This window comes from Harpia harpyja, chromosome Z, assembly GCF_026419915.1.
Source record: "Harpia harpyja isolate bHarHar1 chromosome Z, bHarHar1 primary haplotype, whole genome shotgun sequence".
NCBI lineage: Eukaryota > Metazoa > Chordata > Aves > Accipitriformes > Accipitridae > Harpia > Harpia harpyja.
Genome location: NC_068969.1, coordinates 59,508,624 through 59,525,332, shown reverse-complemented (window position 1 = coordinate 59,525,332; position 16,709 = coordinate 59,508,624). Strand labels below are relative to the sequence as shown.

The following is a 16,709-nucleotide window of genomic DNA, read 5'->3' as shown; positions in this document are numbered from 1 at the left end:
TGTTAAACTAGCAAAGCCCATTTGCTGGTCCATGGTCCTTGCTGCTCCCTGTCTGTGGGAAGTCATACAGACCTCGAAGAACAGGACAACTTTCAGATGTGTTGGTTCCCTGTAAAAGGTGACTCAGTTCACCCTGCAGCTTTTTATATGTCAAGCAAAAAAGGGAAAGGCTCCAAGAGCACTTTTTTTACTTCCCTGCTGCCTTACACAGCCATGTTATGGACAGCCACAACCATTTTGAGCAAAAACCAGCATCTAGCATAGCAATTTACTGAGGGACAGTGGTGGGTTCATGGTAGGTGGGTTCACGGTACAGAATTTTGCATCTCTTCTACCAAAAGAAGAACAGACAGTTATAAAAAATTCTCAGTACCTTCCTGCATAGAAGCATAATCAGTAAGACAGTACTGAGACTTAGCTGGAGCAGTGTTCACAGTAATGCATCACACCACAGAGATGTAGACCAATTGGAGAGAGAATGAGGAGGAAAAACAATAATTATTACAGACATGGAAAACAGGGAAAAGTTGAAGAAACTAGAATTGTTTAGACTAGAGAGGAGGAAACTGTCAGGGGGTGGGGGGGGGAAGCCTTCAGATATGTAGAAGCCTGTTCCATGAAGAGAAAAATCAGATTCCCTTGTGCATGAACAAGTAGTAAAGTGTTAAAACAGTGGAAGGGAAAATTATTTTAAAGTTTTTCTTACTATCCAGCTTAGCTGTCAATACAAGAGAAGGCTAGAATAGATAGTCTGGAAGGGTATGGTGTCTTCATTGCCCAAATGGTAGGAACTGGTTTAAAAAGGTCTCTTAAAACCAGCTGAATTATCATTTGTTAATCTTGCATTGGAAAAGGGTAGTGGATTTGAGTTTTATGATGATCTTCTAAAATTCCTATCAGGGTTTTTGGGTTGTTTTTTTTTTTAAATTGAGTTGACTGTGTCCTTTCGTGTATGAAGGAGGTGCTTGATGGTTTAATACCATCATCAGAATAAGTAGAATTTGATACATACACTAGAGTTCATAGAGACTTTAGAGTTTTGAGTCTGAAGTGCCTCTCTTCCTGTAAAAGTAACCCATTTGAAATAGGCTTGAGGTTACAGGCTTGTAAAGGCTGTATGGAGAGATGTTCAGGTTTAGGAATACTGCGTGATTTAATGGTCTCCATGCTTAGAAGTTCTTCAGCCCATTTCTCTGGTAATGGCACAGTAGGAAGCTTTCCTTTGCCTGTGTCATAGCATTAATAAGTATGCATTGCTTGCATAGCTCTGCCAGTCATAGACAACATATTACAAATATTTGACAGCTGACTTAGAAAGATGAAAGTTCATGCTTGGCAAACATAACAAAAACTGAAGTCTTAAAAAACAGCAGGTGAGGCTACCAAAATGGCATCAGTATCAATCTGGTGCCAGATCACTTGCAAAGGCATCTTATAGTGAAACAAGTAAATACGTCCATGACTATCAGCTGATTATCCAGATCAACAAAAAACCCACAAAATTGCTATTTAAACTTGTGAGCTTCAAGCTTATGGGATAAAAATTACTTGGTGATGGTGTAAAAATATTTGAAATAATTCTTATCCAGGTTGATAAATGAAAGGACAGTTAGGACTGAAGAATTTTAACTTGTTTAGATACCCATCTTCCTGTCTGGGGGAAAAAAACCCATAAAAATCCTGAACTCTAGAGCACTTTAAAGATGTGAATAAATCTCATGTTGAGAAGTCTTTGGCTTTTATTCTCAACAGCATTGGACAATTACTTCTAACGTTACACTGCATACTTTCAGATAACTAGATCAGTTAGACATAGTTACCCAGAAAGAAAAGTAAGTTGACGATAGACAGATGAAGCGCTATGTAAATTGACCTGATATGGCCCAGAATTTTTGCATTCATTTAGAAGTATAGCTTTTTTCAAAGTAAAATTGACACCACATTTTCTGCCAACACAGCCTGGAAAAAAAATGAATTTTAAAAAATCCTGTCCCATTTTGAAGAGTGTAGCTTGGGGTGGCATTTATGAAAGTTGAAATGTTAGGAAATCAGAGTGAAAAGGATCAGACTTTCGTAATTAAAATTTACACAACAGATGTAAGCATTTAACAGGAAATGGCAGAGTTGAAGGTGTAGTTTTCTTTTAATGAAGAAAGTAAGTTGGGTTTTCAAAAGCTCCTTCTAAAAGCTGTTGTGTCTTCTGATAATGTTTGCTGCAGCCTTGTCTTCCAAAATAACTTCCTCTGATTCTCCTCCCCCTCCAGACCAAAAGCAAAGAGGAAACTAAACATAAAAATCCCCGAACCCTATTGCTGATGTGATGCTGAGATACTGGGATCTAATACTCAAACCATCGATGTCTTGGAATTTTCTATGTTATTTTGGCAACAATGACTCAGCCATGTTGCATATAGACTGTCTTTGTTACTCCTTTTTGCTTAGTTGTATTAATACAATGCCGTTCTCCTAGATACCTTGTAGAGTACAGGGAATATAATAGGGAGAATAACATTGCTAAGAAGTTTCCTGGCCTAATCCTGCAATATTAACATTACATTAAGATTAGTTCCTTAGTACCCACAGATTCAGGCATGCATAATGAATGCTTTCATTACCACTGCATGATTCCTAGGGTTGAAAATAATCCCTTCCTCCTGGACTGTCCCTCCCACATACAACATACATCACAGTGGATGGTCAGAAATACTTCAATTGACTTAGCAGTATAATTGCTTAGGAAAAAAGTGATTTCTGAAAGGACAGTAAATTTTGCATTGAAATTTCTACCATTTCTCTCTGGCTGACTCTCCTCCTGCTGGTAAAATAGCAGTATCTGTGACACCACGCAAAACTTTCATGTAGTCAAATTAGAAACATTTTATTCTTAAAGCACTATGGGTTTTCTGTCCTTTTTAGCAATTGTTACTCTCTGAGTTTTTTTAACACTTTAGTATTGAGCTTAATAAGTGCATTGTGGTATCATGGTTTACTCCTAATGACAGTTCCAGTAGCTCCTGTGATATTTCCTTACACAATCCATGTGTTGCTTAAAATACATATCTTATTTCAGACAAGGGAGGTTGATTACAGAGGCAGAATGTAATGCCTGATCTTGCAAACCTGTCCCCCAGAGTTGTCAGGAATCTTGCACAGAACAGCCTGTAGGACCAAGATCTAAGGCATCCATCTGTATTTTCTTTTGAAGAGAGAAGTTACGACTCTGTGTTTTCAAGTTGACCTGTAGTTTAAATTGAAGAGAAATGTCATCATGAAGTACATTTCTGTGGGGCATGCTTTGTTGTTTTTAATTTCTAGGGTGAAATAGTTAAGAAGTATACCCAGCTCAACCCTAAAACTTATGAAGACAGACTAGAATTAATTCTAAAGATGTGTGTAGAGGCTGCGTCAGAGGCAGTAAATGTGAACTGCAGAATTTTGGGAGTAGGTAAGTTAACAAATACTAACTTTGTCTTTTCATCTAAGTTTTTCAACATGAAATCACTACTGATTAATTTAAAATACCTTTCTAAAACAGATCTTGTGCCTTTTAAGCTCTTAAATTACATTCTTAACACAAAAACTTTTTTAAATGTCTGTGAAAATGAGAAGCTGCCTATAAAGACTGAAGTTGCCCCAGGCCATAACAGCCATAAAAGCAGTCTGCTAAGTTATATCTAAACTATATCTAAAATGTGTGGTATATAGATTTTGTGGATTTTGAAGCTCCCTGAAGTCTCAGAATTGTGAATCAGATGCTTAGAGTATATTGAAACAGCTCTTGAAACAACCGCAGCTGAGTCAAGTTTCCTCTACTGCTTGTAAGCCTTTCTTTACAGCCAGGATCAACTGTGCAGCAGCATTCTCAATTACACTGGGGCAGACTGAAAAGGCTAAAATGTTAGATTAAATATGCAGTTAACAGAGACAAAAGCAGCCTTTTTGTTGACTTCTGGTTTACTTACACTGTAGTAGAGTTCCAAGTTAAACTGTGTGTTTATACCAGACAGGAGTTCGTCAGTTTAATGATGACTGGGAGGTTTGGTCTTAGATATTACAGTTATTTATGAAGTTGTCAATTAATGTGTCCCAGATTTTTAAGGAGGACATAAAATCCTCATTTTAGCTGAGAAATGCTCCAAAAGAAAAGTAGTTTGCTCCAGACCAAAACTTAATGAGTCACACAGTACAAAGAAAAGTTAATTTGAACTTCCTTTAAAAGTATTTTTCAAAACAATGTTAAATACACAAAGCCATAAGAAGAAATATGTCAGACCCTCAAATCAAATCTTTTAGACTATCTGTTCAGTAATACCCATGACTTTACCACCCAAATTATTTTATTGTGTCAAAACGCTAAATCTTGAAAGCCTCATAGTTCCTGTAGAAAAGATGGTAAATTCTGCAGTAGTCACTATTGCAAGTATCTCAGAACAGTTTACTCAGCTACATTTATTAGGATAATGAAACCATAAACTGGTTTACAGAGGTTTATATATGCGGAAAAAACTTTCCTTTTGTTTGTCATTTTAAAAGAATTACATTCCTGTTTTTCTTCAGCCCCCTCCCTCCTGTGACTGATTGCTTACTGTTCAATTACTGAGTAATGAGGTGAAAAGTTGTGCTACAGAATAAGAAATTTCTTAACCTGGCTATTTTTGTTAGCTGCTCTTTGCCTCATTCAGACCCATAGTTTGAATCAGAATACTACCTGAAATTTAAAGTTCTCGTTAGACAATGACATATAATTCCTATGGGAATAATTAATGTATTAGATTCTAGTAATTTTCTTAAGGCTAATAATAATGTTGGAGAAGTTTTTGCAAGACTGAGCAGAAGGGCTAGACTTAATCCTGGACTTTTTATCAGTAACACTGGCCTTTTTCCAGCTATTATAGGTAAGGGTAAAAGTAATAACCATTGGAAATGAATGAGGAGAAAGAGCTACTAACAGAGAGCAATGAAAAAGTGTTTCCTCCTTTTAGTCCTGTAAACTGCTGTCAGCACACAACATACTAGCTACATGAACATAACTGATTGAAGAACTCCCACTAATACAAAACAGGTTTGCAGGGTGATTAAAAAGTAGGACTGAAAAAAATAATTTTCAACATGTTTTTGTCTTCACCAAATAAGTCTAGATTGTAACAGCTCTGCAGTTAGTTTCAATTTTGTTATTTTTGTTGGTTTTTTTTTTTACTCAAAGCATTTATATTAAAAACAGCTTTCTGAAAATGAGGGGAAAGGCCCAAAGAACACTAGCAGCTGTTACTGAATTTTTTTTTTTACTTTTACAAAACACAAATTTTAAGCCAAAGGAGACCCAGATCTATACAGAAATGTTGCGTAGAGGTACTTGTGAGTGCTATCTATTTACTGCTATTAGGCAGTATTTATGTTACCTTTCTGGAGCTGACAGTAGAGAAAAGAGAATGAAGAGATAGCTTCTGCTAATTCCCATAGTCGTTTACATCAGTTACAGAATTATGGCATTTAGAAAAAGTAGACATGTTAATCAGCTATTGTTGAGTTGGCAACTAAGTATTAAATCAGGTTTTGTTGTAATAAACATTTGGTTCTTAAAATGCTAGGGAGACCTTCAGAGATTGACATTGGGAATGTCATTTCCATTAGATACATGCTGACAGGTTCTCAGATGATTTGGTCTTTACAAAGTGAGATTTTTTGCGGGTCTTACAGCTTTAATGTTCAAATTCAGCTGCTTGTCTTGTAGCTTTTGTGGCTGTAATGTTAACCCTGGGACTCTTTTTTTTTTTTTTCTGAACGTCTTTAGACAAGTGACACAATTACATACTCTGTATACAACAATAATAGATAAAATGTTCAAATTTTGTTGTCTACAGCTAAATACCTCCATAATAGAGTGGCCTACTTTTCAAAGGTCCTGACAGAGTCCATCAACTTTGGAAGCCTCTCCAGCTAGAGGAAACTGGTTTGGCTAATAGTGCCTATTATTAGCCATTATTCTGTTCAGCAGACAAATCTCTGAACAGAGTCTTGATTTTTCTGGAAAATAGTGTATTTTTAAGTAGAAATCACTACTCAAAGTTCAGTGATTATTTTTAGTCATTCTAAATCTTGAGAGTTACAGAAAATTTCAGGACACTTTTACTGTTCCAGGGTTTGAACAATTTATTTTGTACAGTTTGCTATTGTATGTCTTTCATAGATGACTAAAAAGAAACACAAGTATTAACTGATTTGCTGCAATCTTGCCTGAAGTAGGAGCATTAACTCTCTAACACTAACCATTACCCATCTAGTTAGTCTTAAGATACTGGGTGCATTGTGATTAGAGCAATGGAGTTCTATGAATTATTGTTACATGTCAGAAATTGCACTGCCAGTAATACTTAGAAATTTTTACTTTCACACTCTGCTTCAAAGCCTAGTATTAGAAATAAAAATACTTGTCATTGCAAAGATAAAAATAGATCTTAAAGTATTACACAGACTTAGTTTTGATTTTTCTCTCCTGTATTTCTGGGACTTAGGTATTTCCACAGGTGGACGGGTAAATCCCCGAGAAGGAATTGTGCTTCACTCTACAAAACTCATTCAGGAGTGGAGCTCTGTGGATCTCAGAACTCCAATATCTGATGCTCTGCACCTGCCAGTCTGGGTGGACAATGATGGAAACTGTGCTGCACTAGCAGAGAGGAAATTTGGTCATGGAAAAGGAATAGAAAATTTTGTAACACTCATTACTGGTACAGGTGGGTATGTTATAGTTCAATGAAACCCAAACTCAAAATACCAGCACCATCAGTCAGAGGCTCAGCTGATCTTAAAAGCATAAACACCACCACTGTGCTTGGAAAATCCTAACATATTAGGTTCTTAAATCAAAAATCCTTTTGCCACTCTGTTTCTTTTAGGGTGCTTTTTAATTTATTCAGGCAAATGAAACGTTTTGCGTAGTATAAGCTTCCTGATAAAAGAAGTTCTGCTGATAAAGATATGCAGGCAAACCATTTTTCAAAATAAGGAAAATCTGAGCAACTTAAGCTGGAATAATTTTGCTTTTTTCAGCTTTATAGCTTAATTCTCTTCCAGCTGCAGAAATACAAGTCAGATCAGGATATGTATCTAGAAGATAAGCAACTGACTATGAGAGATGATGCTTATTACATCTCAAATGCAAATGTGGGGTAACTTTTCTTATTTGTTATGTATATAGTCCTTTAGAATGGTGGCAGTAATAACTCCACCCAGGGTTTGGGAAGGGGCAGCAGAGGATTGCAGATTTAAGTGTCCTGGCTCTTTAGCACACAGGTTTAGCCATCTAAATACAGCATTAAAGCATCTCCTCTGAAATGTAAAATTTTAAGGCCTCTTGAAAGGTTAGTTTTGTGCATAAAGAGCATGACTCAGGAGCTTAAAAGATCTGTCATAGTAGTTCAGTACCATCTGTAGGCTTTTTAAGAAAGGAGAAGCATTACATACCGTTTTGATACATGTATGAATAGGAGGGAGCAATGAACTTGCTTATTAGGTGTGTTGAACAGAGAAGAGTTCTTCAATAACCAGTAATTTTTGGTTTCCAGTATAGAAGACCACTGATGCACATATTTTTCTTGTCTGTATTAGAATAAGCAAATGTCAATGTGCTGCAGAATTGGGGCCTCTAAAAACTGTATTTTATGTTTGGTTTTGTTTTGGGGGGTTTTTTTAATCGTAGAAGTTTTCATATCTTTGCAGGAATTGGAGGTGGAATCATTCATCAACACGAATTGATCCATGGCAGTTCTTTCTGTGCTGCTGAGCTTGGGCATATTGTTGTATCTTTAGATGGACCAGAGTGCCTGTGTGGTAGCCAAGGATGTATAGAAGCGTATGCCTCTGGAATAGCATTACAGAGAGAAGCTAAGAAACTGCATGATGGTATCTATGTACTTTATTTTTGAAAACATGATTAATAAATTGCAGTATAAGAAGAAATTTGCAAAAATTATATTAAGAAAAATAGACCTGCCATCTTTTTCTAGGAGGAGACAAGAATAGGTGTGCAGGCAGCTAGATGGGATTCCTGTGTATGGCCAACCCAGGAGCCGCCACAACCTGCATAGTACAATTCTTTTCCAGTGATGGCAATACCCAGGCAAGCCACATTTGGAACCACTGGTCTCAAAATTACTGGAAACATGTAGTACAGTTTAGTCTCTCCTTAAAAAGTGTGCTCTAAGGTAATCTGATGGGCATTCTGTGAAGTTTCACAGTGATTGTCTTTCAGCAATAATTTCTCAGTCTCAGATAAGTTTGAGAACACTTATTTTATTTTATTAACTTTTGGGGCTGACAAGACTAGTGAATTACCATACTGTAACTTTGAGTTTGATGCCCTGCCTCTACAGTTCTCTGAATAATATGGATATGACCACTTTGGCTAAACTGAGGGTTGGACAGATTGCTCAGGTTTCGGGCTTCATTATGAAAGTAAGAGAGATGTAAAGATCTTAACTGCCTGTTTGTCACCCTCCATTTCTTGACTTACGCCATCACCATGTTTTTCTCTTGGCTTTCTTTCCTCCTCTTCAAACAGAGGATCTGCTTTTAGTAGAAGGAATGTCAATGAAGGAGGAGGAGGTTGTTAGCGCTGCACATCTCATTCAAGCAGCTAAACTTGGGAACACAAAAGCAGACAGCATTCTCAGAACAGGTGAGAACATAGCCCAAAAGGTGGAACCCTCCCATGATTATATTTTCAGGTATACAGAAATGGTAATGCACTGTAACACTACAAACACAACTCTACATGTTGAGGACCTCTCTATGTAAAAATTATTAATAGTAATGAAATGTTAAATATAAATGTTGGAGGAAATGTGAGCAGAAGTGTGTATTAAAAGTCTCTGTTCCAATAAATGAGAGGAGGAAAAGCTTCTGCAAAGATCAGCTTAAAAACACTGAGGTCTCAACATTCTCATATTGGAAAATTTGGGGACATTTCTCTGTAGGCAAGTGAATGGCTAGTCTGAACAAGCAAAGGCAATTTACCTATTACTTTACATGGGATATTTTACTGTTTTACTAGCTTTAAATACAGTCCTCTTCCTTGTACATAGCTGATAGCACTAAGATGGTAAAGTAATGCTTTCCTATTTTCTCTTAGCTTACAAGTGTGGTAATGCATTGCTTTGTCTTTCACAGCCATATCATTGGATGATGCATTATAGTGCAATAAAATTTCCTTTTTTTTCTTCTACTTTTGAAAGAAAAGTTAATGGCAAACTCATATTGTCTGATAACATAAACTCCAAACTGTCTGCCTTATGGAATAGAAGGCTTTCCTGACAGTGTCATTTGCTGCTAACAGACCTATTTCAACTACTGATGCCTGGACTGCTTTGAGTATTCTACTTAATTTCTTTTTACTTTATCTTTTCAGCTGGGACAGCATTAGGCCTTGGAGTTGTGAACATTCTGCACACCATGAACCCCTCTCTTGTTATCCTTTCTGGAGTTCTAGCTAGCCACTATGTTAATGCTGTCAAAGATGTGATAAATCGACAGGCTCTGTCCTCTGTTAAAACTGTGGATGTGGTGGTCTCAAATCTAGCAGATCCTGCTCTTCTTGGAGCTGCTAGCCTGGTTCTGGATTATACTACACGTAGAATATACTAGGTACCTGGAAGAATTATAGAAATGGACTATTCAAATTCCTAATGGGCGGAGGAAATACTTTGCCCCAAATTTTTCTTTGATGAGAGCAGCTGTTTAATCAGAATAGTGTTCTGAATAGTTAGTGACTACTTCAGCATTTCCTAACTGAGGTATTATCTTTTTGTACTTTTTCCTAAATTTCATCTGACTTTATAGGAACTAATGTGCAATTCTGTTGTGTTTAATCACCTCTGTTGGTAAGTCCATGTGTTGTTTTAAGTGTGGCTGAATTATTTATGAGCATATCTTGATGTATGGTAGGGAATATGTGTATGGTGTGTCAAATTATAGCTAACACTTGGGGATCTGTATCTCATTTTGCATCTATGTGAAATGAGAAGTCTATAATGTGACCAGCTTTTCAGTTTCCAGGCTTCTACCCGCAAAGTAAATATGATGTAATCACCAGGTAGTAATTTCAGTGGGTGGAAATGAGGGAAGTTGCCTCTACAGTCAAAAAGGCTGCATCGAGAAATTGTGGTTTGTGAAGGACTTGGTGGAGGCAGTTATTTATTACATCACCTTTAGAGAGCAGAGTCCCATTTTTTAGAAGCTTTGCATATGAAGGAGAAAGACTGGTCTAGTGAGCTTAGAGCCTGCAGAGCAGTCCAAACAAACTGACAAGTGTAGCAGTGAGCATCTTTGTCTTCTGGCTATGGCCAACAGTAAATTACTTGAATTTTATTGTTTGGGGTTTTCTCAAGGGACTTAGTCTACTATTTCATCTGCCAGATTAGCAGAGGGGACTGTTTATTCTTTGGTAGTCAGATGTGGCACATCTGATCATAAAGACTCTTACCTTTCAAGAAAACTTCCACTGCAGAGTGAGATGATGCATCTCCTCAGCAGTTTTGGTAGCTGCAGGTACATTGTTCTTGTCCTGCATTCACCATCAGCTCGCAGGATGAAAAGTCAAATCTGAGCCTCATCCTCGCCTTCAAGACATTCAGAAGCCTGGGAGCAAAGTATGTAACATACCAATGAAGGCTTGCCTAGGTAAACCATGATTTATGTTTCTTTAACTAGTCCTTCTTGATATATAGCTCTGTCTTTTTATCCAGCTGCTTTTTAGCATACTTCCAAGATACTGTAGTAATAACTATTTGACACAAGGAAAAATGGGAAAAACAAACAGACCCATCTAACTGATCAGCTATCTCAGAAATAAGATGCCTGTGAAAGAACAGTCACAAGACCATCCTCTGTCCTGCTTTTAATGGCCTATTTTGACATCTAACTCAGCGATTGATAATATTTGCAGAAGCCCAGTAAAGTACTAGTACAGGGGAACAAAAGGGGCTATTTCCACACTCAACCTTCTCCAACGAAAATGAAATGGCCTCTTCTGCAATCACTGCCTTCTGCTGTACAATAATCTTGGACTGAATAGCTGTTAGTATAGTGAACCACACTACTGGCTAATTCTGGGCTATAATCTACACAAGTTGCCTTCACGTCATCCTCTATTCTGCATGGAATACTTACTGAGAACTCACATCTTCATAGCAAATTTTACAAACACCACCAGATCTCCTTCTTGATGTCTCCAGCCTCTATACCATAGTTTTTCTCAGAATCAGCAAATACTAGCTTTTAACCATTTGCAAAGTTGTAGTGGGCTTTATGTCACCAGGGGTTCTTAGTTCCTTTTCCCATGTGTCTGTTTCCTTGGTGATTCCCACTAACTTCAATACTAGCAGTAGCTTCATGAGCAGGTCAAGGAGAAATGGACTTTGCTTTATGGTGATAGTAGCTCAGGTCACGAGTAACAGTATTGAGGTTCTAACAGAGAGGAGCCCTGTCATTTGATCTTTCCATCCTATAGCATCACAAGGAATGCCTGACTAAAAGTGGGACCAGGCTTTTGCTTTCCAGACCTCCTGAAGCTCTATATTTTTTATATCATCTCAGACTCCAGATACATTTTTCCCTAGCAGCTGAAAGGAGGGTACAGACATAGAGAAAACATGAAAGACTAAAACACATTTGAAAAGTTTTACTCTAAACGCTTAACATCTAGTCTTGTTAAGAAAATGGTTCTTCAGATGCTTTTGAAAATGTTTTTTTCTGTCAACCAGACAAGAACCTGCTGCGTATGTGCAAATGGTGCTGAAGTCCTCGCAGTTTTCCCTGAGAAGTTTGTGGGCTTATAAAATCAGAAAGAATAAAAAGCATATTTAATAGCATAATAGTGATTTTATTTGTTTGTTTTTCCTTTCCTTGCACTTCAGGCACTTTATTGTGGACCAGAGGTTTTATGGATACTAGCTCCCAATTGTATCCAATCTGAGGGGAGCAAACATCAGATACTCACAGAATATCTGCAGTACTGTGCTATCTTGTTACTTGATGCTGGCCCTATGTCCTTTAGAGCAGCCCATACCATTAAAGTGAGGGGAAACCAGCCTTTATATCCATTACTGGGAGGGAAGAAGGGGAGTAAAAGCAACTCCAACAGCTGAACTCTCTTTCCCCAGCTATTATCAGCATTTCAGAGCCTAAAGAAGCAGTGCATTCTCATTACCTGCATTCGCAGCATCAGCTAATACTATCTGTTGTAGGAGGAGGTTTGGTTTTGCAGTGGGCCTGGTAAGTGCATGCAGTATCGTAACTGCTGAAGCCTTAGCAAGAATGGCACTGTCCATCCCTCTAAGCAGAACTGCATATGACACTCAAGAGCTTGGGCAGGAGGAGACCGCTCATGCACATGCACGTGTATAATCAGCACTGCATGAGCAAGCACCAGCAGTACTTAAACAGCAGAGTACCAGACAGTTGGAAAGTGACTTAAAACTGGAGTTCTTAGTGCTGTAGCTTATAATTCACATAACCAATGTAAGACCTCTGCCAGTCCCTATATCGTATTGCTCCTCATCCTTGCATCTGGTAGAAAAAGCCTGCTCTGCTTATGCTTAGGAACCCAACCAGCCAGGGCTTGGGACCGTGAGGAGGCCAGTTGAGTTTTGCTAGCTATCTTTTTACAGATCATTGCTGATGCTTTGCAAGCCACATAGCTAATCAGTACAGCATCAAGGTTTGGAATTTCTTTTTGGTCTCCTGAGCAGCAGATTTAGTTATTCAATATTTTGAGTCTTTGATCTGCCATCCAGACTCTCAGAATTAAAAAATGCCTCAGGCCTTCTGGTGGTCTTGAAGCACTGTCCTTCTTCCATTTAAGTGTATCAAAATCATCAGAAACTTGGACATACCACCAATAGAAGCAATGTCAAGTTTGTATCACAGAAACACATCTCAGACAGGAGGGTGCAAACAGAGTTTATAATTGATCTCCATCAGTGAAATCTGATCACTGTGCCCCTTACAAATGGTGTGGAGAGTTTACAGGCATTAGGGTAAAACACCTGGACTATACACCCCTTGGACTATTCCAGGCAATTGTGTTTGATAAACCATTTTCCAAAGGCACATTAGAACTAGTGCTTTGGCAGCTGAAGTATAGGTGCTAAAGCCATGTATTTAGTACAGTTGGTTTAGTCTGGCACAAAGCTATGTTTGTTTGCTTAAGCTGAAGGCAGATGCTTTGCACTGTGGGCACATAATATATTTTAGTAACAACTGAAAATGCCTGTGAGATTCTGAAGAAGACAGAGAAAGCCAAATTTTTCTTAAGCCTTGCTTAAGTTTGCACATACAGTTGTAGCACTTCTCAGTTGGTTCATTTGGTAAGTTCACACAAAACAAGATCAAACCATATACTTTGCTGCAGTGCCCAAACCACCTACTGCTTGTACATTGCAATTTGGTATAAAATCAGACAAAGCCAACTGCTTTTTCAGATTGAGCAAAGCAATGAGAAGACAAGTAATACAGCTTCTGTCATAACTGAGGGAAGCTTTTGGGTTCACAACTGTCATTCTGACCTCACACAGATATCGATTATATCCTTAACAAATCACAGATTACCATTAGGGTGTTACTGCTAGGTGAAAAAAGCTTTGCATGCTTGAAAGCACACATTTTTCTCCATTAGTCTAAAAAGAGAACACATCTCCACACCACTTTTGCCTTGCTTGTACTATTAGACCACCATTGCTGTAACTCTGTATCTGCAGGTGTTCCAAATACTTCCAGCTTTTTTTGCATGAAGCACATTACACAGAAATTCTAAATGCAAATAAAGTGCCAAATTTGTGCTTAATCAAAGTGTATGAAGACAGCATTGAAAGAAAAATTTTGAAGAAATATCCTGTTATTTTTTCCAAAGGTTCCTTTATTTTTAATTTCAATTTCACAACCATGTGATAAGTATGGATACAGTACTTTTTAAAAAGCTAGTAAGATTTTACCTTATCCATACCTCATGTCTTAGGCCAGGTAAATTTCCTAAACGTGGTAACCAGCTGCAACGGGTAAACAGCCAGGGGAAGCAAGAGATAAAATGTGTGCTTGTGACTGTAGCCAAAGGCATTGCAACACTGTAATCATACATAATTGTCAGTGAAACTTGCATTACTGATGAAGACCAATTAAACACTCCCCAGTTCAACAGTGTTGAGTAGCCCACCCTTTGTGGGACCAGAACATACCACATAGACCATCCCCTACGAAGTCAGACCACAAAGGCCTGGGTTGTCAGTAACCTTGTAACATCTGAGGATCCTGCAGATCTGCTGCAGCCCCAGGCACACCATGACCCAGTGCCACAGCATGCTGCTGCAGCACAACAGTTCTGCAGAGGAACAAGCTTGCCCACATGACAGTTGCTGCTGGAGGAATTCTTTTCTGGCAAAGATGACACCCGTCCGTCTTGTCCATTCTAAAACACAAGCCAGTAAACTATATCCTTCCATCTTTACCAGCTGCTCAGAAAAAAAAAATAAATCAGCAAGAAACAAGCAAGCCATAGCATGTTGGTTTATGGCTACTTAAAACAGTTACCCACGTTTCTCAGGCTTAGAGGATGAAGGTGCAGCACTGTCATTTTCTAATGAACCTGTGATCTTGTCTCCACCCCCCTTCTCAACATTCATCATTTCAGACTGGCTGGATGCTGGCTGCCACCTGATCACAAGCTAAACAAAGCAAGTTCTATACCAGGATGTATTCAGCAGGAGTCTGCAGGTTCTCTCAATGCTGCATGAGATCTTTGTGCATATGCACCTGGGGTTTTGTTTGAAGGATAAGAAGTGTCCAGGTTTTTTTCCAGATTCCACTAACTCAGTTTTCTGCATCAGCCACATGTTACGGAGATAAGCAGCATCAGTGGGAAGTTAAGGCCAGTAAACAGAGGAATGAGTATGCTCAACTAGGCCAGAAGCAGAGAATTGTCACATGACGTCACAAAACTGACAGATGCTGACTCTGAAGGAAGCAAGTCAGTGTTCAGAAGCACAGACAAGGGCTACAACTGGCCCAAATAAAGCTGAGGATTCTTTTGCTCAGTGCCACAAGGTCTAAGTATCTAAAATAATTCTCAGACACAGAAAGTCTGAGCACTGGTGAGGCCACTACTTAGCACTAGTGAGGCCACACCTGGAGTGCTGGGTTCAGTTCTGGGCTCCCCAGTACAAGATAGACATGGACATGCTGGAGAGAGTCCAACAAAGGGCCACAAAGATCATTAAGCAACTAGAGCATCTCTTCTATGAGGACAGGCTGGGAGAGCTTGGATTGTTCAGCCTGGAAAAGAAAAGGCTCAGGGGGATCTTATCAATGTATATAGAAGGGAGGGTGCAAAGAAGATGGAGCCAGGCTCTTTTAAGTGGTGCTCAGTGACAGGACCAGAGGCAGTGGGCACAAACTGAAACACAGCAGGTTCCTCCTGAACATCAGGAAACACTTCTTTACCATGAGGGTGACTGAGCACTGGCACTGGTTGCCCAGAGAGATGGTAGTCTTTCTCCTTGGAGATATTCAAAAACTGACTGGATGTGGTCCTGGAAAACCAGCTCTAGATGGCACTGCTTGAGCAGGGGTGATTGGACCAGATGACCTCCAGAGGTCCCTTCCAGCCTCAGCCTTTCTGTGATTCTACAACAGCACTGAGATAGGAGGTAGGAGGGAGCCGGTGAGCTAGCATGCTTGAATATAAAATTAAGGCAGAAGACAGAACCTACAAAATCTCAGCACAATATCTAGGAGGTAACCAAAACCCACAGAGCTGCTTAAGTGTTCCAGCTAGATGGTGTACACAAGAGAATTGGAGACACATGGTTAGCCCCTGCAAACCCAGCTTATAAAACACTGCTTTAACTTCTGTAACATTGCTTTCACCTTGAATTTGAGAGTCTTTGCCCATTTTCTTGGATTGCAGCTCAAAACCATGCCCTTAGCACAGATAAAATGTCCTATGAGATAGGACAGTGTCTTGATTAATCAGTTCCATAACTCAGTGTGCAGGAACCCCTCTAATCTGATCTTTCAAATTCCAGTAAATTGAAATTAACATTTTAAACATTGTGTATTTAATGCAGTGGAGTTTTCTTTACTGAATTACCAAACCATTTTAGAAGCCTTTGTTTGCAGAGCTTTGGGATGAGTAGAAGAAAGGAAGTTTCCAGTCAAGGTGCATACATAATTGGGCAAGGCTACCATTGAGTATCACTCTAATATGGACTTGCTTTGTGCTTCAGTCCTATTAAACTCACCTGTGGTATCCCTGTGCAGTTCAGAAAATATTTTCCTGCTTTAATCTTCCATGGAATTAAGCTTCCAGACCTGTCGTCTACTATCATTTTCATCACCACTTATCAGTAGCTTGTGAATACACTTGCAAACATTGGAATAGCTCCAGTCACTACAGGCAACAGTAAGGTACACCTTAACTATTGAAGCCCAACTGGCAACCATTTGTTCAGTATCTTATTCACCAAAGGGACACAGCTGCTAGTAAGACAGTTGCTGTGCAACAACTCCATGACCATTAGTAAGTTTTAATCTGCACCTGCAGCCCTCTTCAAGCTGCTTGGACTAACCTTCCAGCTTGTACACAAAAGGTATTAAAGCAATTCTGCTACACACTAGTTAAGCTACTGTATCTTTGATAAAATGGTGAAATAATGTATGAG

The 16,709-nt window shown here is 38.8% G+C and overlaps 1 protein-coding gene across 4 annotated transcripts in view; it reads left to right on the top strand.

Moving 5' to 3' along the window:
* Positions 1-11,870, top strand: part of GNE (glucosamine (UDP-N-acetyl)-2-epimerase/N-acetylmannosamine kinase) — a 33,328-nt gene extending 21,458 nt beyond the window's left edge. For all 4 annotated transcript variants that reach the window (XM_052778603.1, XM_052778606.1, XM_052778605.1 and 1 more), the window contains 5 exons: positions 3,316-3,445; positions 6,513-6,734; positions 7,720-7,902; positions 8,561-8,677; positions 9,407-11,870. In XM_052778603.1, the coding sequence (XP_052634563.1) occupies positions 3,316-3,445; positions 6,513-6,734; positions 7,720-7,902; positions 8,561-8,677; positions 9,407-9,642 (888 nt within the window). In that variant the 3' untranslated portion in view covers positions 9,643-11,870. The remainder of the gene's footprint in view (positions 1-3,315; positions 3,446-6,512; positions 6,735-7,719; positions 7,903-8,560; positions 8,678-9,406) is intronic.
* Positions 11,871-16,709: the final 4,839 nt, after the last annotated feature.